Genomic DNA, 25,292 nt, shown 5'->3' on the forward strand with positions numbered 1-25,292 from the left:
ATTATTCAATTTCTGCCTTTTTTAAACAAGAAACCACTTTATTAAACCATCACTTATGGCATAGGCAGTCATACATTTATATAAATGAAAACAAACTACACCAACACCATCCTAGTTGCAAACATTTTACATCACAAACCATGCTGACACACTCCCAGTTGTAAACATTATACATCCCTTATCTACATACCTCTCAACCTGGAAACATCAAAAATCTGGACAAAGTCCCATGAGAAATAGGTACAAAACTGTACACTGTTTAACATAACATTGGTGTACATAATTAGGTAACCCCACCCACTCCAGTGGAATTGTGGGATACCAACTTTCAAATGCAAACTGAAGAACAGCCTATCAAAATATGGCCCCAGTCGTGCTTCCATGGATTTTTCTCTGGGTATGCCAGATTTCCTGCCAGCTCTCACAAACATGCTGCTTAACTAGGAAGCAAGGCAGATTTTTGATGCACTTCTGCTCATCATTCAGAAGTGTGAACAGTGACAGGTAAGTAAACCTGGATTTATACACTAATTCCTAGATTGTTTTATCTCATATAGTTCCACTTTCTCTGCAGTATAGTTATCTCAAACTTGATGTACACAAGTAGCAGGATGGTTGGGGTACAGCCTTGACACTGTGGGGATGCAAGAGGGCTAATTGTATACAGCTCAAGAAGGACCAGTTTAGTTGCACAGTTAAGAAAAAGCTAACTAAATAAAAAGATTTAATTCTTATAATCTGCCCATTATTCTTTTTGGCCAGCACAGTAGTTATGGCAGACACACACACACACGCAGCTTGCTACAAAGATTTCTGTAAAACAGAACTGTATTGCAGAGATAGTGAAAAGGAGCTGTACTGCAGATTTCTCATACATAGTAAAACAGACCTGCACTGCTTGCTACAAATATTTATGTAAAACGGAGCTGCTACAAAGATTTCTAATTTAAAACCACAACTTAAAATGGAGCTGCTGCAAAGATTTCTGTAAAATGCAAAATGGACCTTCTGCAAAATGAAAAAGGACCTGCACTGCAAGGCTGCTATAAAGATAAATTGGACCTGCAGAGATTTCTCCCAAGCATATTAAAACGCAGCTGCAAGATTTCTAATGTAAACCAAACACACCAAAGATTTCTGTAAAATGTAAAACTGACCTCCTGCAAAATGAAAAAGGACCTGCACTACAAGGCTGCTACAAAGATAAATCGGACCTGCAGAGATTTCTCACACACACATTAAAATTGAGCTGCAAGATTTCTAATTTAAACCACACACACACACACACACACACACACACACACACACACACACACACACACACACACACACACACACACACAAAGATTTCTGTAAAATGGACCTTCTGCAAAATGAAAAAGGACCTGCACTGCAAGGCTGCTATAAAGATAAATCGGACCTACAGAGATTTCTCATACACACACACTAGCAAGATTTCTAATATAAACCGGGGGTGCTTACACATACACATTTCTGTACAACGGAGCTGCTTAAGGCTGCTACAAAGATTTCGAAAATAAACCATAACTGCTTAAAACGGAGCTACTTGCTTGGTTTTTACATACATGGATGGAGCTGCTTTAAATAGAGCTTTCAATACTGGCTTAAATAGAAATTTCTGTAATGCATGGAGTAAACGCATCTGAAGTAGTTAACTTAATTTATTTGTAACCTGTGGGTATTCGGATCCATATCGGACCCGAGCCGACAACATTTTATCAAGCATCTGCTCCAAGCTCCTCCCATTACCCATAATCCCTCACCTCCCTTCGGATCCCGTTTGCCGCTTCATGCGTACGCATCGTGGTCTCTGTAGCTCCAAGTTGGGTAGAGTAAGTGGAACTTTTGATTCTTAAGTTAGTGTGTGAGAGTAGTTGTTTGTGATAGCCCTTCCTCCCCTTAGTCTTGTCGTTGGTTTGTTTAAAAAAAAAAAAGTAAGTAGTTAGAAAGTTTGAGTTTCTTTCTTGAATAGAGTAAGCCTAGCCAACCCCTGAGTGTGTGCGTCTCTAGTTTAGCGTTTGGCTCAGTGGAGTGTGTTATGGCTGACCAGCCTAAACCAATGTTCAAGAAATGCACAGTGTGGCCACAAGCTTTCACCGGCTGATGGCCACACTCTGTGTGTTATTTGCCTTGGCATTCCCAGTCTTAGTTTGCCATGTGCTATGTGTGCAGGGTTCAGTCCCAGAGCCCTTAAAGAGAGGAAGGTGAAATTGGTAGCCAAGGGCCTGCTACCAGTTTCTGCCTTAGAGACGATGGCCTCTACATCGGCTCCTGTAGCCGACCAACCCCCCCCCCCCCCCCATCAGGCTGGGACTCAATCTCTCTCTAAGCCTGCTGAGGCAGGGACAAAAGCTACAGATAAGGACAAAAAAGAGAGAGAGAGAAAAGGGTAAAGAGGCACCGCAAGCGATCTCCTGAGCGGGAGCCTTTTCCCAGTCCACCTGTGAAAGTTGTTAGGACCACATCTCCTTGGCTCCATTCCCCGAGGTTCTCTGGAGCCGACAGAGCCCTTGGATTGGAGGCCTTCTTCGAGGTTGTCTCACAGGGCCAGATCCGAGTTGGTCGCCTCCTCGCAGTCGACTTGGAGTCTGTCAGAGTTTGAAGTGGACAGGATGATGCGGAGATTCATTCAGACCCAAATCCAAATGGGAGTCTTGCCAGGCCCCTCTCTGGCCGGAGAGGGGACCTCTATGCCCTTCTTCCATCCTATCTCTCCTTTCCCGATCCGACCATCAGTCTTTGGGTTTATGGATCCGAGGAGCTGAGGGTTCGGTGCCGATGGTTCCTCCAACATCGACGCCGGCCATTACCTTGAGTTCCTCAGATCAGATTTGTTCAGATCCAAGCAATTCTCGGGGCCGAGAACAGGGAGCCGGATCCGAGGGAACAGAGATGTCTTCAGCTCTGACTTTTTCGGATCCGAGCCGTTCCTGTGGAACCCTGGCTACCTTGGCCTCTGCCCCGATCCTCACGACGGAGCCGGGAAGAACGTCTTCCTTGTTGGTTTCCAAGGAGGTGTGCTCGCCTTCGGCATGGTGGAGAGGGTTCTCTCCCAGAGATTGAGACCCCAGCCCATTGCCTTGGACTCCGCCCAGGCTGCCTTGGATTTGGTCACGACTCCCATCAGCTTGTCCCAGGGACAGCCCGTGCCAGAGTACCCCCAGGTGGATCCCATCGTGGAACCCCCCCATGACTTACGAGCCCTCTTCATTGAGTCTCGCTGAGGAGGCCCCACGTAAGCATTCTTGTAAGAGGAGGCACATGGACTCCCCCAAGTCCTTCACAGAAGATACTGACTTGGATGAAGGTGAGGCTTCCCCCAGGTCACCTCCCGAGGATGTCTCCTTTGGAGACATCATGGAAATCCTCCGCCAGAGGGGAGGTTGATCAGCCCCAAAACCCTCAATGGACGAGTCAGTATTCTTGGAGGCCTTTGGTACAGGCCCATCAACATCCAGGGTGTCCCCTCCCGCAGATCCATTAGTGGATCTTATCACCATGTGGGCATGGAAGGAGCCTGACGCCATAGAGCCAATACCCAAATGCCCAGACAGGATCCTTATCCTTTCTCCTCCCACAGACAGGCTTGGTACAAGGGATTCCCTGTGGATGCTATGGTGGTGGAGGCTGCCACCGAGAAAACTGGCTCAGGGAAGTTCTTCGGTCCACCCTCCGAACAAAGAGTCTAGGGCGGTGGACCGCTTTGGGAAGTGAGTTTTTTCTGCAGTGACGTTTTCCATATGAGTGCTGAATTATTTGGCACACGTCATTCGACTCCAGCGAGATCTGGTCACGGAATTTGCTGTGTCGTCCCCAACTTCCTTGTTGCCAGAGGACAAGCGGCTGTTCTCGAGAAAAATGTAGACTCTGAAATACGTTTCTAACACGTCCATGCATCTTCTTTCCCATGCCATGGAAGGAGTGGCTAGGGCAGCTGGGACTGGTGTAGCTATGAGGCGGCACGCCTGGCTCAGACTGTCAATTCGCAGATCCCTTCAAGGTGTCTTTCATGAATGCTCCCTTTGATGGTTCTTCCCTTTTTGAGAAGACAGTTCGTGACACCTTAGTCCAGAGCGAGAAGGGCAGGAAGACTCTGCCATCGGAGTCCGCTTCTCTAGCCCTCAAAGATCCTTTTCTAGGAATCAGAGAGGGCAGAAAAAGATGTGGTTCCGAAAATCTCAGTTTTCCCACAACACTCAGGACAACTCATCCCCTAGAGGCAGAGGGGGACAAGACAGATGCCACCCCAGAGGCAGAGGGAGTCGGAGGAACTTCGGGTCGCGGGAGACCTTCTCGGACCGACCCGCGCAGCAACATGAGGGGTTTCCCGACTGTCCTACTCTGGAGATAGTCAGGGGGGAGATTGTCATTGCACCTACTGCTTGGGAGTCCATCACGATGGACCATTGCGTGCTCCAAATAATATCCAGAGGATACTCCATCCCGTTCATCTCCCCACCTATACAATCAAAGTGCCTCACGGATGTCCCACCCACTCAAAGGGAGGCCGCAGTGCACAAAATTTCAAATCTGCTTTACAATCGGCCATTGAATCGGTCTCCCCCAGATCAGTCTGGATTAGGCGTTTACTCCAGGTTCTTTTTAGTGCCAAAAAAGACTGGGGACCTCAGACCCATATTGGACCTGTCTACCCTGAACCTGTCGGTAGCCAAGCAGAAATTCCGGATGGTCACCTTACAGTCCATCCTACCTTATCTCCGAGGATGCAACTGGATGTACTCTGTAGACCTCCAGGACACTTACTACCACATCAAGATTTGCAGAAGCTCCAGGAGATTTCTTCGCTTCCGGCTGGGAGCCAATCATTTCCAGTTCAGAGCCCTACCCTTTGGTCTCACCACAGCCCCCAGAGTGTTTAATAAGTTTATTGCAGTAGTAACGGCTCACCTGAGGCTTCAGGGAATTCAGGTGTTTCCTTACCTAGACAATTGGCTCCTCGCTGCTACCACCAAGCGTCTACTTTGCATGGCCAGAGACTCCTTCATGCATCTTGCAGTCAATCTAGGGATCACCATCAACATCTCCAAGTCCCGCCTAAATCCGACACAGACCTTGTAATTCATAGGGGCACGGTTGAACTCTCTACTTTTACAAGTTTTTCTCACTCAGGACAGGGTCCAGAACCTACGGGCCCATGTGTCAGTGATCATTCACCCCAGGACACCGATGGCGAGCAACATTCTCTGCACCCTAGGTTCCATGACAACAGCAATTTCAGTTTTACCATGTGCGCGCCTTCACATGAGGGTGCTTCAGTGGACCTTGGCAGTTCAGTGGTCTTGGTTAGACCTCCCCATAGACTACCCTATACGGATCAGCAAAGCCTGCAAGACTTCTCTTCTTTGGTGGCTCCAGTCGCCGGAAATCTTGGCAGGTCGCCCATTCTCAACATCCCCAGCCCAAGCCACAGTGACCATGGACGCCTCCCAGCTCAGGTTGGGGGGGGCACATTTTGGGAAGGACAGTCCAAGGCACGATTCCAAACAGAGACCAGGTTGCATATCAGTGTTCTGGAGATGAGGGCAGTGCTTTTAGCGTTACAAGCCTTTCACACTGTTCTCTCTGCGGTGCTTAGGATTATCCTTCCACGAGGGCCTCCCAGGAGTTTTGGTAGCTGGGGACTCTGTCCCACAGGTTGCAGATAAATGAAGTTAACTACTTCAGATAAAGAAGTTATGTACTCACCATAATGTTCCATCTGAGTAGTTATACTTCATTTTCTGCAACCGTCCCTCCCTCCTTCCCCCTGAACCTGTTCTAGGTTAACATTATTGAGTTGCTAATAAGTTTGGTTAGTGGCAAACTCGATCTGAAGGAAGGTAGGAGAGGTGAGGGATTATGGGTAAGGGGAAGAGCTTGGAGCAGATGCTTGATAAAATGTTGCTGGCTCGGATCCGATATGGATCCAAATACCCACAGGTTGCAGAAAATGAAGTATAACTACTCCGATGGAACGTTATGGTGAGTACATAACTTCTTTTTCTGTTGCACTAGATTTCTCAGACTTACTCTTGAGTACACGGAGCAGACGTACACACCCCTAAATCGCCATGCACTGATGAATTACTCTCTGCTTTACTAAAATACACATTTTTTTTACCTAACCTGAAGCAGCATTTAGTTGGGTACTGGGCAATTGTCTGCTATATTCCCTTCCCTCCAGAACAGTTCAAAATAACAGTCCAGCAAAGCTGATGTCATTTACACATGCTCCCTGTAGACTGGTGATGCGTGGTGACGTCAGCCATAAATTTAAAGTTGTAATACAAAAAAAAAAAAAAAAGTAAATGAATAAAAAAATCTGGAATTAAAGGGGCTACTCGGGAATTCGTGGCACTCCATTATTTTCCCCTCAAAACTGGTAAATACTGAGGAATTCAGTATGGTTGAGAGGTATGCTTATCTACCCAATCATTTTAAGTCACAGTGCGTAGCTCATTTAAGTACTGCTTTCTTTTAATCCTCCTTCCTACCCTGTATGCATTTTTCCCACAGTTCCAATTTTTTCCCTGTGTAGTTTGCTCCTACCAGTTTCTAAAGATCTCCATTCTAGTTGTTTTATCTCTCTTACTATATTCACTACTTCTAGTATAGTTGGTTTAGATTTTGGTTTCCATTTTGTAGTAATTGCTTGTTTTGGCAGCTTCCATAAACAGACACAGCAAGGCCTTAGCATGTCTAGGCAATTCTGATTCGGTATCATAGCTCAGAAAAATCATCTCCCTTGACACACCAATCTGCCCACCCAACATCTCTGACAGTGCCTCCCACAGGGAATCCCTAAAGTCCGCCAACTCACCTCACTCCCTGAAAATCTGTTCCCAATTACCTTTTTCTTCCCCTTCACACCTCCAACATTTGCCATGTACTTGAGGAAAAATTCTCTGGAGTCTGCTTGAGGTATAAAAATATCTATGTAAACATTTCCAAGCAAAAATGCTAAATCTTCTAGATTTTGTTTCATATTTGGGAGATGTACATGAATCTTCCCATTGTTTCTTTGTAAATTCCTTATCCAGTCTCTTTCCATTCCTTTCTAACTTCCTCTTACTGATTCTTATAGTTATGTATGGTTTTATAAGCAATACTAATTATTCCTTTTTTAATGGCAACTTCTGTTCTAGATTCTACAAAAAATGTTACCAGTACTGGTCTTTTGTTTAAGACTCCTCCCCCATTTCTTTCTCTTTGCCTATACTCTGATATCAATCCTTGATAGGGAAGGCAGTCTTTAACCTGCAATCCAAGTAAGTTCATGGCATCCTCCGATTCTACCATCTTTCCCTCTCTAGTTATTTGCTCACAATACCTTGGTTCCTTTGCCAGTTTTCTCCAATAAATTCCAGCCCCTCTTGCCTGTTGTCTATAACCCTAATTGCAGTCATCCTTATCAGCAGAATCTCATTTCTCCATTCCCGTGTTGCCTTAGTTCTTGGGATGCTTTCTGCTACTTTATAGATATAATGTTCTGTATGATTATTTTTATTCTCCTTAAAGGTCTGCATCCAAAATTCCAGTCCCTCCTTAAGTTTCTCTCAGTTTCATCATCCCTTTCCACATTGAATTGTATCTAATGGTGTCTATTTCATTATGCATCACAAATGGATCTTAGGATCTGTCCTGTGATCCAAGCCGGCCATTTCTAAGACGTACATTTTGAGCATCAAACTTCTCCCTCTCCCATGATGCCTCACTCCACCTCAAACCCCCAGATCTCATTTGCTGCCATTACGGACTGATGTGATTGCGAGCCTCTCCAGTTTAGGTAAAATTTTCAAATTTTCTCTTGGGATTCTTCCTTCTTTCTCTCTCTAGTCTAGAGCTAAATAGTTAAAATTAAACTTAATTACTACCTCCCCTCCAGCTAAGCTACTTTAGTTTTTGCTGGCATTAGGTCCTTCCCACCCTTTTCGTTTTTTCTTCTTTCCTTTTCTCTTTTCCCTTCTCTTTCCCTTTAAAATAAAAAAAAAGCTATCCTGCTATTTTTAAGTTGTAGTTTAGTTGTAGTTAGTGTGCAGCTGGTGTCTGAGAGTGCGTGTTTGTATGAGTACCTGGCAGCATGTCAGACAAACCTTCTGGCTTTGAGGTGTGCCTCTTGGCATAAGATTCCCCAATCTGATGCCCACAAGAGGTGCATATATTGCTTGGGTCCAGGACACTTGGAGATGCTGTGCGATATTTGCTTGGCTTTCAGTCTCGGGGCCCTTGCTGATAGGAGGAATAATCTCATCTTGAGGGGGCTTCTTCTCTCCTCTGGAGTCTAGACTCCTTCCCAAAAGAAGCAGCCCCCCTCTGCTTCCCCAGAAATGTCTGCGTCTGCTTCTGAAAAGTGAAAGAAGCTTTTGGATCCATCCCTATCGGGTTCATCAGTGGTTCGCTTCTTTTTGGATCTGAGAGGTGTCTCAAATCCGGGGGAATCTACACCGACCAAACCTCCCACCCTGCCGGATCCCTTGACCTAGGGTCCGAGGAGCCTTTTGGGGCTGTCAGAGGTCATTAGGATCCATAGCTCCTCTTCTCTGGAGTGGACTCGGAGTCACACCCACCCGGATTGTAGGTCTCTGATTCATACTCCACACTGGAGCAAGTCCCTCTTCCCTGCTCAGACCGCCCGGGCAAGCTTATCTCCAGTGAGGTTGAAACATTCTTCCCTGTCCTCTCAGCTCTCTCATTCAGATATGGCTCTGATGATGAGTTTTCTCAAAGCCCAGATCCAGCTGGGGATTTTGCCTTCTCTGATCTATGAGAGCTCCGACCCTGATACCTCAGCCGCCTCCCCCGATCCACTTGGCTTCATAGTGGCAGGGCCTGGTGATCCCGAGTGGACCGGTGTTAGATTGTAGGATACTCCTTTCCCCATCTCTGACAGTATCCCAGACTGGCTCAGCTCTAATTCTGTTGGAGCAAAGCAGGTCCCGGACCCAAGGAATTGACATTGGATCCTCGGAGTTGCTATCCGCTCTGACCTTGACCTTTTCAGAGCCATCCCTTCCTCTGGGGGCCTCTGCCTTCGACAGCTCTGGTCTGGTGCTCTCTGGCAATGCCAGATCTGGGATGGCTTTGTCTCTTTCTCCCATCTTGCAAGGCAGCCTCTCTTCTCTGTAAATTTCCTTCCACCGTCATCTTAGCTTTTGGACTCATCCCACAACTCAGGACTGTAACAATGAAACTCGAACATAGTACAGTTGTGTGCACTTAATATAAATGTAGATGTTTGAGTGTATTCACTGTTGCAGTCTTCTTTCCCTCCCTCCTTACCCCCTTTTTGCCTACAACAGTATGCTTCTTTTTCTACACTAACCAGAGGACCCCCCCTGGGTGTTTACCCTGCACACCCCTTTTCTACCTTTGTCCCTTGCTTATGCTTCACTAGGGTGCTCCTACCTTCTAAGGGGCAAGAAAAAACTGATGTGTTGCCAGCTGGCTCTCCTTATATCCAAGCATACTGACATCAGGGTAGAGCGTCTGCCAGCCTTAAGAGGAGGGAGAATTTTTTTCTCTGGTAGTCCGGCCAGCCAAGGGCTTCCACAGTAAGAAATCCACCGAGTCAGGACTGCAACAGTGAATGCACTCTTAACATGTACATTTATGGTAAGTGTACACAACCGCAGTTTTCTAGATTTAGACTTTATCTTTGCAGAGTCTTTTTCAATGTGTAAGAAATCTCTGTCTTTGGTGAGAGATATTTTGCACAAGCTGGGATTCCAGGTGAACACTGAAAAGTCTTGATTCTTTCACACAGGATTGTGATCCAGGAATATCAACTATACATCTCAGTTCAAAGAGCTTTTCTTCCACAGGAAAAAACAGGTCTTTATCTAGATGTATTTCTGAGGTTTTCCTGTTCACTCACTTTGAGAGAATACCTCAGGATTTTGTTATCTAAGACTCTCATGATACCCCTGGCAAGATTCCACATGAGAAAGGTACAGTGTTATCTGAAATCTCTTTGATCTCCACATCAGCTCCCTTTCTTTTCAAATCCCATTGCTGGGGTTTTTCAGAAGAGAAATTTTTTGGTGGAGACAGCTATCCTTAAATCCAGGTATTTCCTTCTCCCTTCCTGCTTCAAAGCAGTCACCACAGAAGCTTTGGGCTTTGCTTGGGGAGCAGTTTCAGGAAAGATAAAAGTGCAGGAAGTGTGGAACACCAAGGATGGATCATCATCATCATCAAACCCCTTTTCCCCTATTTTCTTCATGGAGTTGGAGTGTCATGTTAGCGGTCACAATTTCTCTCGATTCAGTGCCACACTCCTGCCTCCTTTGACTCTCATGCCTGACCGTCTGTCTCAGATTATATCTGTCACAATTCATCCACCTCTTTGCTGGACGGCCTCTTTTACTGTTACCTTCTTTCTGTCGGTCATAAATATTCTTCAGCAGATTGTCTTCTGCTTTTCTGCATGTGCCCAAACTATTGTAATCTGTTCTCACTGATCTTTTCTACAGTTGGAGCTACTTTGGCTTCTACTTTTATGTCACGGTTTCATCACATGTCTCACACTGTGCATCCTGTCTAAGGCACTTCATTTCTATCACCTCTGGCAATCCTCATCTGCCTTTATTGCTAGGGTTTCTGTACCATACAATAATAATGGTCACACCACTGTTTTGTACACATTAATTTTCAGCTTCTTTGGCATTCAGTGCCAGAGAAGCTAGAAGAACACAGATAGATGCAAACATATAATTATCAAGGAGATGCTTGCCCTGATCAAGGCACTCAACTCTCTCAATCATCTTTGGTCCCCATCACCTGTTCAGGTTGTTTAGTAATGTGGTTCATCACAAGCAAGGGAGAGCCAGGTCATACACCCCCCTCTCTCTTGCAGACTAACCATGCTAGTTTGGGATATAGCTTCACAGCACAGGCTCACTCATCAGGCATCCTACATTCCATGTGAGCAAAACTGTGTGGCAGACAAGCTGAGCAGGACCAAGGCAGAACCTCATGAATGAAAACTAGATCAAGAGATCTTCTAAAATTTGTTTCAGCTTTGGGGAGTTCAAGTAGGCCTATTTGCATCCTCTTGGAAGAATCAGCTTGCAAGATTCTGCTGCAAAACTCCATACAAGAAGGTCTGGAAGACGTGCCTTTTTCCCCAGACAAGAATGTTCCTGTATGTTTTTTCCACCCTTTCCACTGTTATCCAGTGTACTTCTGAAGAGTCAGAAAGAATCCCCGAAGATCATGAGGTGACTTCCTCCTAGTATAGGCAACTGTGGTTCTCCACTGTTTTGTAAGTGACCAGGGTCCAGTTATCACAAGCTTCTTCACAGCATGGATCTATTCATACAAGACCCAGGGATGTTTGAGATAGCCCAGCCACAGTCAACGTCAGTTGACTGCCTGGATGATAGGGTCTTAATTCCTTTAAGGCACCTGTTTATTGAGGATATGCAGCAGTTACTAATGGAGGCAAGAAAACATGTTGCTAGAAGTTGACATATTGGTAGATGGAAAAGGGTTTCTAGTTGGTGCCAACAACATAAGCAGCACCCATTCAGTGTTAGTTGTCTTCTGGTTTTACAATATTTGTGTGAGTTACTGTCCTGTGGCCTTTCTTAATCCTCCATCATGGTTCATTTATTGGCCATTCGGCATCTCTGCCCATGGGTCCTCCTCTGTCTGTGTATTTTCATATCACCCTGTATATGAAAGATGAGTTACTTTTCGAAAAGGGAAGAAGCAAGTTACATACAAGTAAGTGCAAATTGTAGGAATGATATATATTTAATAATGTTCAGAAGCAAGAGGAGTACGGTTGGGAGGGCAGGAATTCAGTATTTTTTGTAATGTTGGACTGATGAAAATAGCAAAGAAAATGTGTGATGTGTACTATTTTTAAATGGAAATATGTTAATTTTTTTCTTTTAGAGTATATTTGCCTATGTCTTAAATGATTTAATAAAGTTGTTTAAACATGTTTATGAAACAGATTTTGCATAAGAGGCCACCCAAGAAAACTAGTGCCCCTACTTGAGGTCTTATTGCTACCTGGCTGTGTTAATGTTCTCAAAATAAAAAAAAAAAAAAATAGTTTTACTGATTGCTTTGACCTTTGCAAGAAAGGTATCCGAGTTGCAAGCCCTTATGGTGTTGAGTCAACTATTCCTTGTTTTATGTCTGAAGTGGTATCCGAGTTTACTTTATGCTAAACTATCCACCTTCCCATTTTCTTTCATGAACCTAAAATGAGGGGGAAAGAGTACTCAATACCAGAATTGTCTGTTGACATCCAGAGTACCATCTTGACATAAATAAATCCTTCAGATCTTCGGATCAGTTAATTTCTTGTGAAGGTAAGAAGTGAGAACTTGTCAAAACATACTATTTCCAAATGGATGTCTAAGGGTGTTACGTTTTGTTATATTTGCCACAATAAAACTGTTTTAGTGAGGGTCAAGGCCTACTCTTCCAGGGTCTTAGCTTCATCCATGGCTTTTTGGAAAGGGTTAGATTGTAGAAGTATACTAGAAGTTGTGACTTGGTCATCTGTACTTAATTTTACAAAACACGTTGATTCCTTCACTAGGTGTACTCAGGCTTTGCTGGGATCGTTCTCCAGGGGCTCCTGGACTCTTCTCCTTCTACCTCCCAAATGTAGTTAGCTTGGGTAATCTACCTATGTACCTAAGCCTACTGTAGTAGTGATCAGTACGATGAGCATAGTACGGTTGTGTAAGTAAATTTACCATAACAGTAGATGTTTGAATGATCACTGCTGCAGTAGCCACTCCCTCCCTCTATCCTTCTCATTTTTTTGGTGTGTTGTCCACAGAGAGTGGACATTTATTTTATTCCTAGCATTGTCCTTTCAGGACTCCGCCTCCCTCTCTGTGTTGGCATGAATGGTCTTGAAGGCCTTTGCTCCCAGCTTGTCTTTTTAGTTTGCTCAGCACGACCTGACTGATGGTTTGGGTGCATGAAAGGTGCCCTGAAGGTTTGGAAGCTGGCCCTCTGTTATATCCTATGCAGGATAAAACCCATATAGCTAAGGCTACCGGAGAAGTGATCATTCAAACATCTGCTGTTGTGGTACGTTTACTTGCACTGCTGTACGTTTCTCACAGACCCTCAGTTTCTCTCTAAAGTTGCCTTTGGGCTTACTGTATCTGAGTTACTTGCCATACTGTTGCAACCAAGGCAAAGTTTTCCATTTCGTCTTGCATGTTTGGATTAAGTAACACAATTACTTAATCCATAGGGATCATTTTGGAATAATGGTATAATCATTTGTATTCTTTGCATAGGGTTGATAATCTTATAGTTAGGCTGCTTGGTTGTCCCATTTTATAATATTTTGTTAGACCAGCAGGAGCAAGCTGTTTCTGGTGTGCTTGATGCTTTTCTGTTCAAGCTCTTGCTGCATTTAATGCGTGATATAGATGAATCCTTGTGAATGAGATCTGTGAATACTATAGGATCCTTTTTCGCTAACCTTTTTCTAGTACTAGCCTGGATTTTATCCAAGGCTTTGGACTGAATTACTAAGTCTGAACTTCTGGGCCTGCCAGGATAGAAATAATGCACCATCATCTTGTTCACTGCTGGGTCTCAGTTCACTGTTATGGTCTCTAAACATATTCACAAAATGCAGATGAAGATGACCCTGTGATGATAGGTTGTTACATTGCTTATTGTACCACCAGATCAAGTGCAACTTGACCAACAATGCACTTTTCTACCTTTCCCCTCCCACTGAAAAACTGACACATTTTTATGATTTTGCTTTGATCTGCCTGTTTTTTTTTTTTCTTTTCTTCATTTTCTCCTTTTCAGTCTTTTGGGATATCTTATTTGGAAAACGTTTGATAGGATCAGCCCCATTTCAGTTTTCGACCTTCACCAAAATGAGATATCTACACCCAGCCCCTCTGAGCTTTGCTGGAGTGCACAGAGGGCTGTGGGGGCAGGGAAGTGCTTGCACATTTATGTTTGCTTCTGTTCAAGGTGCTTTTTGTCTAGAGTTACAGTAAGGTATGTAACCTTTTTAGCCCAGCAGAAAATATAGCACTTTCAAGTCTTTTGCTGTTTAAATGGCTGATCCTGCAATTGATTGCTTGCTTCACTTACACCTTTCCTTTTCCTTCAATGTAGAGTGCATTTTGGAATCTTTACTACTTTCCAAGGTAGTTCTGACTGTTTGATATTGGCTGTTATGAAAGTTTTCTCCTGTTGCGAAAGATGAATGTACTCCCCACCCTGATTACCTTCCTTGTTCGCTCAAGAGCAAAGTCACGTAATTTAGTGAGTTTTGGAGGTTCTCTGTTAGAAGACCGAAGACGCATTCTTTTGAATGCATCTTGGGCGAACTCAGAAGCCTGAAGCAGCAAAATATCGAAGCGGCTTTTAAGCGAATTCTTTCCCTGGGAAAGAATTTGCTTGGCCGTTTCGTTAGTTTGCCGTTTTCAGCACTATAGTACGTTCTCTGAGTTGGTATATTTAAGTAGGGGTTGTGGGGGGCACGGGGGGCAAAGCCCCCCACTTAATGTAATATTTAATGTGTTTTATTTATTTATTTTTTGTTGGAACAGCGATTTTTTTACCCTAGGAAAAAAATCCCTGTTCTGACAGTTCGAAATTGTAAGCTTTCGCTTATATAGGGTCGATTAATCACCGTTCGCTTTTTTAAGCATTCGGTTATCTAATATAGACCCGTTTGGATCCCAAGGTGTTCGGGCTTAATGTATTTCTCGTAAGTCCATAGCCATATTGCAGATATGGGAATGTTCGATGATGTATGCAAGATCCTTTTATTTGTCAAGGAGAAGCTTTGTAGAGAATCAGAATACCGTTGCCTTTAGGCAGCACTCAGAGGGCTTACCATTGTTCTTGCTCATAGAAGTTGTTGAGTTCAGATTATATATGCATTCTTTCTGTCAATACTTTCTATTCGACTGTGAAAGTCTTTGTTGAGATTTGTAACTCAACTAGATGTAGCTTACACTTTTTTTTAGACATTTTAAGGATTTAAAACCTTCAGTAATAGTTCTTGCTGCTTTAATGAGCTAAAAATTTAGTGTTAAGAGAATAACTCTACTACCCATTGAAAATGACCTCATCTGATCTAATTTTCTTTCTTTGAAACTATTTTTTATACTGGCAGTCACATACTAGGTGTCTGAGCTTCAGACTCTCTCTATATGAAGCACTTATTTTGCCTTTTCACAGGATTCTTCCTGATCCTTCATTTCTTCAGAAATGAATTTGAGTTTGTCCTAAACCAGTGTATTAATCTTTCATTTTTTTCTGGAGAAGTCTTGGCAGTGTGAAGCATTCCTGTGTAAGCTAGGTGTTCGAGCTTAGAATATTACATGCACTGTATTTTTGTATTTAGACATTGTGAACCACTTTTATTTCCAGTTTTAATATATAAAGCTAGCACACAAAACCAAGACCATCTTATGGGGTTAGGTTACTGTGACAAATTATTTCCTGACCAATAAGTAACCAAAGGGCACTGACAGAAGGGTCTCACCAATAACAGGTTTTGAAGGTTTTTATAGGTGTACGACAAAATCACACAATACACCCAAATCCCTCCAACAAGTCGCCAGAGTTTTCATCAATACAAGACGTCTTCAGATGCAAGCACACTTTATCATTTATCCTTAACAACCATCCCAAACCACCAATAGGATCCTGTTCGATATGAAACAATGATCCTACCATAAAATACCCTCTTTCTAAAACACAAAAGATCACTTTACCTAGATAAACATATAAATGTTGAAATGTAAAATACAGTAAAAGACAGTTAAAATGCTTAGTTTAAAATGATACATCATAAAACATACCTTCAGTATTAACCAAATCTATTGTTAAAACTTCCCGAATATAAAAAATATTTAAGTAAATAAGTCAATGGAGGGCCTCTTACTATTTATTAATCCATGGCACCATCTAATGGACAGTCTTAGTACAAAATGAATATAATAAAAATAAAATAACCTTCACATAAGGAGGATCAACTTTTCAATTCAAAGCTGCTATTTTTAAAGCCTACCTGCTTCTAAGTTTTAATACTGGGGCTAGGGAAGCCACATTGTTTAACCCAGGTGGTCTGTTGGCATATAAAATGATTTGCCAATATAGCTTTCTTTTGTTTCCCACATACCACCCCTTATGTCTTTGGGTATTTCTTCTAACCCAAAAAATTGAAACTTGGCTAAAACACATTCTAAAGTTTGTTTATGTAAAGCATTTTTTTAGATTTTTGTTCCGAATAGTATTAGTGTTCGTATATTTTTTCTTTAATTTTCTCTGACTTTCCAACATAAAATGCTTTACAGGTCATGGAAATTGCAATATATACCACCTCACTCCTCTTGCAAATATTGTACATTTTCCCCACGATACTCTTACCCCTTGATTCGAGGAATATACTTTCCACATTACTAATATATGGGTACTGTGGGCACATACCACACTTAAATGTACCCCTCCTCTTCCTTCCTTGCTTCTTGTTAGTACCATAATTGTATTCCAATAAATGATTTATTTATTTAATTAATTTATTTATTAATTATTTATAGTTTGTTTGCCAGGATAGTCCATTGGGCCACTAGGAGCCTGTTTTCAATGGAGTCCTGTGGAAAAATTACAGATTTAACATAAAAGTTATTCGAGAAATGTAATGTGCACAAATGAAGCAAAATTAAACAAATAGAAAAACACATTAGTAGAGTGCACATATTAGTACAATGGAATAAGAGTGATATTTACAAACAAAGTTTATAACAATTTAACATATTTGCACAATGCAGTAACAGAAATGGTCTAAATTTTTTTTAACAGTTATGCTAATTCATGCAGTTAATTTCTAAGCTACTGAATTATACCCAATTCCTAGAGTTTATTAGGGGTACAAAACAATGGGAGGCTATTGTGAATTATAGCTTATAGAGAGTAGCTATATTGTAGGGAGATTATGTGGGGTGGGAGCAAGAGCATTCCCATAGTGAAGTTAGGAGTGTGTAAAGTAAGGTTTTGAATGAAGTGAGGCTGCTGGTGATGCATATGAGAGGTGGGAGGGAATTCCAATGGCGTGCTAGAGAGAAGGACATTAGATGTTTGCCTGGTGGATGGGCAGGTTTATGCAGTTCAATTAGATTTTGGGAATTACATCTCAAAAGTCTATTTGGTTTGGTGCATTTTAAAGGTGGTGGCAAGAGAGGGACAGAGAGTGGGGGAGAAAATAAGTTTGTGTGCTTGGACAAGTTGAATACAGATGAAGTAATTGGACAGCTCAAGCCAGTTCAGTTGGTGTAGGGCAGGGCAGTGATGGGAAGTGGATTTTTAATGTTTCTACCTTTTCTAGAAGTACATTTCAGAGGCATATTAAAATTCAACTTAAGATTAAGTAAGCTAGCAAATTTTGCCCATTCCTTTTCCATAATTTTCCTAATAACACCAGAGTCTCCACTATAGTCGATCATAAATGCACATTTATAACCTGCATCCATTTCAACCTCATTAACAGAGGGGTCAAAACCAACCTCATCATTAAGTGGGAAACTGTCTTTTATTCCCAAGATTAGGGCAAATTTATCTTTTCTGTCCTCAAAAGTTCATGACGGATTTCATGAATCAAATCTTCGGGGTAACCTAGATTGACAAACATGTCCTTCAAAACTTTAAATTCCCTGAGAAATTCATTCTTATCTGAAGTTATTATATAATCCTTACAAATTGCCCTTTAATTAATAACCTTCTTTTGGTGGAAGGGATGTGCACTAGTGTAGTGAAGAATCAAATTAGAATAAGTTTTCTTCCTATAAACCTCAGATCTATACGTATCACTCTTTGTAAACAGTAACGTCCAAGTAATTCACTTCATTATACCCAATATTGTATGTAAAACATAGGAACTCAGTAGAATTAGTAATATATTGAAAAAATCCAAAAATTTCTCAAATGCATCAGTCCAAAATATACAAGTCTAAAAAAAATGCTTATACAATGTCAAACAATTATTGTACTGACTATTAATAAGCTTTTCTTCCCAACCAGACAAGATCAAATTAGTGTATATCTGGGCACACCTTGCCCCCATGGCTACCCCACTAATCTGCTGGAAAAATTCCCCTTAAAATAGATAAAATTGTATATATTTAGACATTGTGAACCACTTTTATTTCCAGTTTTAAGATAAAGTTAGCACAAAAACAAAATCATTTCACAGGGTTAGGTTACTGCAATGGATTATTTCCTGACCAGATGACCCATTCAAGGACAGTTTGGTCTTAAGCAGTCACCTCTGGACATTATAGTTTTTTTTTTTTTTCTGCTGTGATGTGAAGTGGTATATTGCCTTCATCTTAGCTAAGCATTTTAGTTTAGACGCAGCATCTGAGGCTAGGATGTTTTTTTTGGGGGGGGGGGTGTCTAGATGGCTCTTAATGCACTGCTTAATTAGAAATCTCTAATATTTTCTTCAGATTTGCTGCCTGCTGCTCGTTTATCATGTATTGTCTACCGACTGTAACATGTTTAAGAAACTTAGTTTAGTTATGCAGACATTTACAATACCTCCACATCTTCTAAGGCTTCTCAGTCTGTAGGACAGCTGAACTCCTTCCCTGTCTATCTCTGCTTCACTCCTCTTCAGCATGCATTTTGTATTCTAGGTTGCACACTTCAGTTCAGGAGATGGAATTGCCCAATAAGAGCCCTAAACTGCCAGCTTCTTGGTGGGAAGGAAGTGAAAATCAAGCTTCCCCTGTGTTATGGTCTTTTTTTTCTTTATGTAATTGGAAACATAAGATGGTGGCAGAAGAGAAAAGACCTGAAAGTGACTTTCTAATGAATTTTGCTGACTTAAATCGATAGATCATCCAGTGTTACTTATTGGGCCTGTGTAAATAACCTTCTTGTGACTAATTTTTGTTACTTTCAGTTTTCTGTCTTGCTTTTTTAGCATCCCCATGCTTCAATTTGTTTTTTACATTTGGAGTTGTCAGTTTTCTATTTTCTTAAGGGTATTATAGTTCTTATTCTGCAGCCTAATTTTCATTTCTGATATTTTAGGATCCATGAAAAAGATGGAAGAATTAAGGCTGTAGAAGAAATGCTGCAAACTGAATTGCTTCAATCAGCAAATAAGGACAAAATTATTCAGGTATTGCTGTATGTTAAGAGGCAGCAAAGAGTTTGCTTTGTTGCATTGTTCTGTTTATTGTTTTGCATTTCATGTTTTGAAAAGCTGTGTTTCTTAGTAGCTGACATTTTCATTTTCCAACACTGTTTGTTGTATCTATTTCTAAAGGCTTTGGAACAGCAAAATAATAAATTGAAGGAAGAATTTCAGAGTTCTCAGGCTGAACAGGTAAACCTATTGCATATTTTTTTTGTGATGAGTAGTGTTTCACAAAGTCTTGGTAGAGTGAATGTGGTTACTAATAAATGTGTGCATTTTATTTATAGTTGTGAAGATAAATAGTTTTCAGTTTGGCTTTAGAGCTAGTTTTTTTTTAACTGATTTCTTTATTCATGAAATTCATTTATGTATTAAATCATTAAATAGCAATATTAGAAGATGAGGAGTCTTAGGTAGCTGGTCCTTAGTATTCATTCTGAAATGTCTTTAGTATGTGGAGTTCTTCCGGCAGAGTTTAATGTTAGGCAGCAGGTCCTGCACAAGGTCTTCATTTAGTTATAGTCCTTCATGTTCAGCACAGTAGTGCTTGTTCTTATTTTCCTGCTTTTGTCACCTTAAATGTAATGAAGTTTTTCAGAGTATTCTCTGGTGGTTAAACTGAATTCCAAAGAAAAGCGATCTTAAAGCTGTAGCAGAAAGTAATGAAGCAGGCAGGCATTCTGTGTTCCTGTACTGTATGCTCTTCTCACAAGACCAGTTACTGCCTGTTTTGTAAGGACTTCAGTGAGAATACTCTGGGTTATCAGTGCGCCTAAAGGGATTATTTGGAGGCAGCAGCCAAGAAGAAAGCAGATAAGCATTGGTCTTCTAGCTAGATTAGAAAATCACCAGCAATTTTAATCTTGAGGGTGTTTGAACATTCAGGGTAGTAAGCATTCCTTGTGCAAGAAAGCCACAGTGGTACCTCTGCTGGTCAGTGGCTGATAACATTATCATTTTTTATGACTATCCTGTCTCTACTCAGCCAAGGCTACCTCTGATAACTTCGAGGAAGAGGATCCTGCCATCTTGCCCAAGTCATCCTGGTTGTGGAGAACATGCTGAAATCCATGTGGTATTCCTTGCTTAGATTTTTAATGGCTTTTCAGAGTCCATCATCAAATTGATGAAAGTGACATTAAAACTGAGGTCATGATCTGCAGTTGTTGAGGTGAGTGCCATTCACAAAATCAGCACCTTATGTTTTCTCAAAAGCCTTTATCATCTGAGTGCTTGAGATGTGATGAACTAAAGATCTTATAGTGAGATCCTCTTCGATGGATTACTGTTGAGAGTTTTCTCTTTAGAAATCCCTACTCCTGCAGAGTTTCTTTAATTTTTCCCCCATAATATTGTGATACCAGCAAGTGCATGCTCTGACAGTAAGTGCTGGTTTGGAAGGCAGTCCCAGCTTCTGTTCATCCTGTTTTTCTGTATTTCCTCACATAGTATCATTTTACATATACATTCATTATCAGTGGCAGCCCTCCTGCACAGTGCCATGTCAGTAGCTGCCTGCTGATAAGCATACTGCTTCAAACACAGTTTTCCATACAATCCAGCTCACGTTGTCTCATCCCTTAATACTGTTTAGCAGTACTATAAATCCTTCCTTTCCCCATTGTAACTTTGTATTACTTTGCCTGTTCCCTCTTCCTCAATAATTCTGTGTCCTCTTCCTGTTCTTTTATATCTTATTACTCTGCATTTATTTTAATCCTTGTTTTTTAAATCCCTTTATTGAATCATCACTTGTGACATAGGGAAACTTACATTAATGTAAAAGAAAACCGACCATATTAACTTGCTCACAGTTACAAACATTATACTTGTATTGTTTTGTACAATGTAATCAATCCAGCTTTACTAAAGTCATTTCCTATCTTTATTTAAACTTCATTCCTTCTCCAAAACATTTTTTTCTGTATGTTATTTCCAGTTTCCATTTTTTCTATGTAATTTGTTCCTACCCTTTTCTAATGATCCCATTACTAGTTCTGTTATCTCTATTAAAATATTAACTACTTAAAGTAGAGTTGATTTAGACTTTGATTTCCATTTTCTAGTTGTTGCTTTTTTTGGCAGCCACCAAAAATAAACTTAACAAGGCCTTACTATGTCTAGGCAGTTCTGATCTTGTATCCCAGCTCAAAATATAATTTTCTTAGTTACATCCATTCGTTCAACCAGTATTTCTGACAGTACTCTGTAGGAAAAGTTTAAAGTCTGCCAACTCATTACACTCCCAAAACATATGTTCCTAGTCACCTCTTCCTTCCCCATCACACCTCCAGTATTTATCTACCTGAGGAAAAATTCTTAGGAGTCTGCTTGGAGTATAAGAATACCTATGCAAAAGCGTAAAAACAAACATCCTAAATCATCTAGATTTGCATATTTGGGAGGCATACATTTGTCTTCCCATTGAGTATTGCTAATCCAAATTGTCTTTTCAATCTTTTTTAACCTCCTCTGGTTGTTATTGTGCAGTATTTTATATGCCGTCCTAATTATCCATTTTTTAACAGCAGCTTCTGTTCTAGATTCAACTAAAACTTCTACCATTGCAGGTCTTGTAGTTAGGATTCCTATATCCCTTTCTCTTTGCCTATACTCTGGTATCAATCCCTGATAGGGAATGCAGTCTGTAGGCTGCAGCCCAAATGTCTTACTGGCTTCTTCCCATTTTGTTACCTAATTACTTGTTCCCAATACCTTGGTTCTTTTGCCAGTTTCCTCCAGTAAATTCCAGCCCCCTCCTTCCTATTTTGTGTATCCCTAATTGCAGTTATCCCTACTGGCAGAATCTCCTTTCTCCATTCCCATGTTGGCTTAGTTCTTAAAATGCTTTCTGCTACTTTATGAATATAATATTCTGCATGACTGCTCTCCTTAAGGATCTACATCCAAAATCCCAGTCTCTCCTTATTTCCTGAAATTTCTGCCTGTTTCATCATCATATCGTTCCACTTTCAGTTGTAGCTTTCTGATTGTATGTCAAGGAGCATTAACTGTGTAGCTCTTAAAATATCTCATTCAAATCACGTAATTCTAAACCACCTTGTTCTATTGGAAGGATCAACTTATCCCTCTTGACACATGCTCTCTTCCCCTCCCAGATACAATCCTTCAACTCTTTATTAATTACTACCCACCTCTCCTCTGGTTGCTAAAGATATGCCTGATGTGTGTGTAAAACTAAAGGGACTAGAAGTGTTTTGCTGCTTGTATCTTGCTGTTCATTTTCATAGAAAAGTTTCCTGTTGCTCAGTGTTTGTATTATCTTTTTAGTCTCTTCCCATATATCCTTAACTGCCATAATGGAATCCTTTTTAACCCATACTCCTAAATACTTTTGTCCCGATAAATAATGGTATTGCTGAACCAGTTCATGTGTGGGTACGTAGTTTGCAGTTATAGCCTTTGTTTGATCTTTAATTCTACACCCTGAAAAAAATTTAAATAACTTTAGAATTTTCCACAATGCTGAGATGTCCCTTTCTGGTTTTAACATGTAAAATGATATTACCATACTAATTATATCCTTGATTTTCCAAGTCCTTTAATTTCTGTGCCAGTGGCTCTAAATAAAAAAGCAAATAAAGGGGAAAGAGGATGCCCCTGCCTTATCAGGTTGTAACTCTTCCACTTCAGTTCTTGCCTCTGTTCGTTCATGTAACCTTTTAATAAACCTTGGTATTACATAAGGGAATGAGAATGCCTCCATTGCCGTACTCATTAAATCCAAGTTTACCGAATGCTTTCTCTGCATCAAGACCCACCAATAGCAGTATTATTTTTTTAAGTTCTGCTTCCCATTGGATTATTGTGTTACTTTTGCCAAATGTTTGCCTTCTCTCCAGAAAACCACAGTGATCCGTATCTATTAATTTTGGCAACACCTTTGCCATTCTTTTAGCTTGTATGGACATAACTTTATAATCATGATTTAAAATTGAAATGAGTCAGTATAAAGCTTGGTCTGATGGGTTGTCTCAATCTAGAGGTAATACAGTCACAGTGAAAGAGGAATAATTAGATATTTCTATTACCTGGTGAGAATAGTTAGAATGTTCCCTGTAGCAGATGGGTTATGCTGGTAATACAAGGGGGCATGGAGTCATGTCTTTTGGGACAGTGAGGCCTTAAAAGAATTAAAAAAAAATAAATAAATGAGATACCTGATGATGAGGAAGGGGCTAGAAGAAGAAATATTGACCAAGAAATTGTTTCTTAAGATATAGGAAAGGAATATGGGATCACATTTTTGATGACAGTGGGAAAGAAAGCGATAACCAAAAAACAGACTGCTAGTGTTAGAATACAAAGGATGAGGAAACTGATGGAAGATGTGAAGAGAGAAGTAAAGGAGAAAGAGGAAAATTTGTGTATATTATCCAGGTTAAAAACGTAATGTCTTTTGGCTTTTCCCGGTTAGGGGTTGCCACAGAAGAACTCCGGTCCGCTAATGATGCTCCCTTCTTGGACTCCTGAACTTAAACAACATGATTGGCATGGTAATCAAGAAAAGATGACTTTATTTTTCAGATATTATTTTGTACTTGATAAATCCAGTAAAGGATATTTTGGTGGTGTGTGTCATTTTGATATAGTTTCAAGTCTTTTCAGGATGTAAAATTTAATGAAGATAAAACAAGGGCTGTAGTCATAAATTGTGTAACCACACATGCATTGGTTCAGCAGTACTCATATTTATAGGGACATAAGATGAAGTATTTAGGAGTATGGATTCAAAAGACTTTTGTTATGATAGCTAAGGATACATGAGGAGAGACAAAACATGATACAAAATCTGAGTAAATGGAAGCTGGTATTTATGGGGATTGTAAGATATAAGCAGTGAAAAAGCCTTTAGCCCTTTTTAGTTTTATAAACAGATCATATTTTTATTATCCAGAGGAGAAGTTACGAACTATAAGAAAGAAGTGAGGGAATTTATCTGTGAGGAGAAGAGAGTAAGAGTTAAGTGGTATAAGCTGATCCTACCAACAAAAAATAGTGGTTTAGGATTACCTGATTTGAAGGGCAATATCAGAGCTATGCAATTAAGGCTCATATACATAATACAAGCAGCAGGTTATAATTCAAAGTGGATGGGGGTGGTGAAGTTGGGAGGGGTTCAAGAAATGAGAGAGTGGGCTTTGGATGTAGATCTTGACAATAACACTGTACAGAGCATTATATTAGTAAAGCTGCAGAAAATATTCTACAAGTTAAGCCAGCATGGGAATGCAGAAAAAAAATGTTGCCAATGAGTATTGACTGCAATTAAGGGTAAAGAAAAATAGGCCATGGAGGCTGAAATTTACTGGAGAAAACTGGCAAAAGAACCAAGGTATTGGGGGCAAATAACTAGAGAGAGACGGTAATGTAGTGGGATGACCCATTCAAGGGGGTTGGTCTACAAGTTTGATGCATCACTATTAATTACTTATTAATATCTAGAAGGGATACCTACCAGGGATTCATATCTGTGTATAGGCAGAGAGAAAGGGATAGGGGAGAAATACCTGATTTCAACCAATCCTCACAAAGAATATCAACATCTACCCAGCCTGTCAAACACCATATCTCTACAAACAAACCCCATCTGATTTATTTGTATATAAATATCTTAAAATGAAGCATCCAAATTTACGATCAACTATCAAACCAAAATGTAACTGGTCACACTCTTCCCTCTGTAAAATATCAATTAAAAAAATTAGCAGAGATATTCACCCCAGCTGTAGTACCGTTCATAAAACCATCACTTCCAACCCCAAAATAAACCAGTCGCCTAATAAATCTCAGCAAACAGAATCCAAACCCCATCTTACTAAATATGAACCTAAGAAGTTTTTGTAATTTAAGTCCATGACATACATGCCTACATTGCCGCATACACTCCTGTTTGCTGAGATTTATTAGGCCCTTAGCAGCAGCCTGCATTTAAAGTGGAACCTGTGTGTTGAGAGACAGCCTTACAAGACTATCTGCAAATATATAGAGCTGAGTATATTATTCTGTATTATAGAGTTAAATTGTTGCTTAGATATCTGTTGTCTTACTGTTCTGCAAATATACAGAGATCAGTATATATTTT

The 25,292-nt window shown here is 40.8% G+C and overlaps 1 protein-coding gene across 1 annotated transcript in view; it reads left to right on the forward strand.

Moving 5' to 3' along the window:
• The window catches only part of KTN1 (kinectin 1), a gene marked incomplete in the record, with an annotated part of 2,305,074 nt that overhangs the window by 1,020,892 nt on the left and 1,258,890 nt on the right, over positions 1-25,292 (forward strand). The window contains 2 exon segments of the mRNA XM_044074427.1: positions 19,078-19,168; positions 19,316-19,375. Of these exon segments, the coding sequence (XP_043930362.1) occupies positions 19,078-19,168; positions 19,316-19,375 (151 nt within the window).

The sequence above is a fragment of the Protopterus annectens genome, chromosome 6.part0 (assembly GCF_019279795.1).
Source record: "Protopterus annectens isolate FY-2018-M chromosome 6.part0, PAN1.0, whole genome shotgun sequence".
In the NCBI taxonomy this organism is placed as follows: domain Eukaryota; kingdom Metazoa; phylum Chordata; order Ceratodontiformes; family Protopteridae; genus Protopterus; species Protopterus annectens.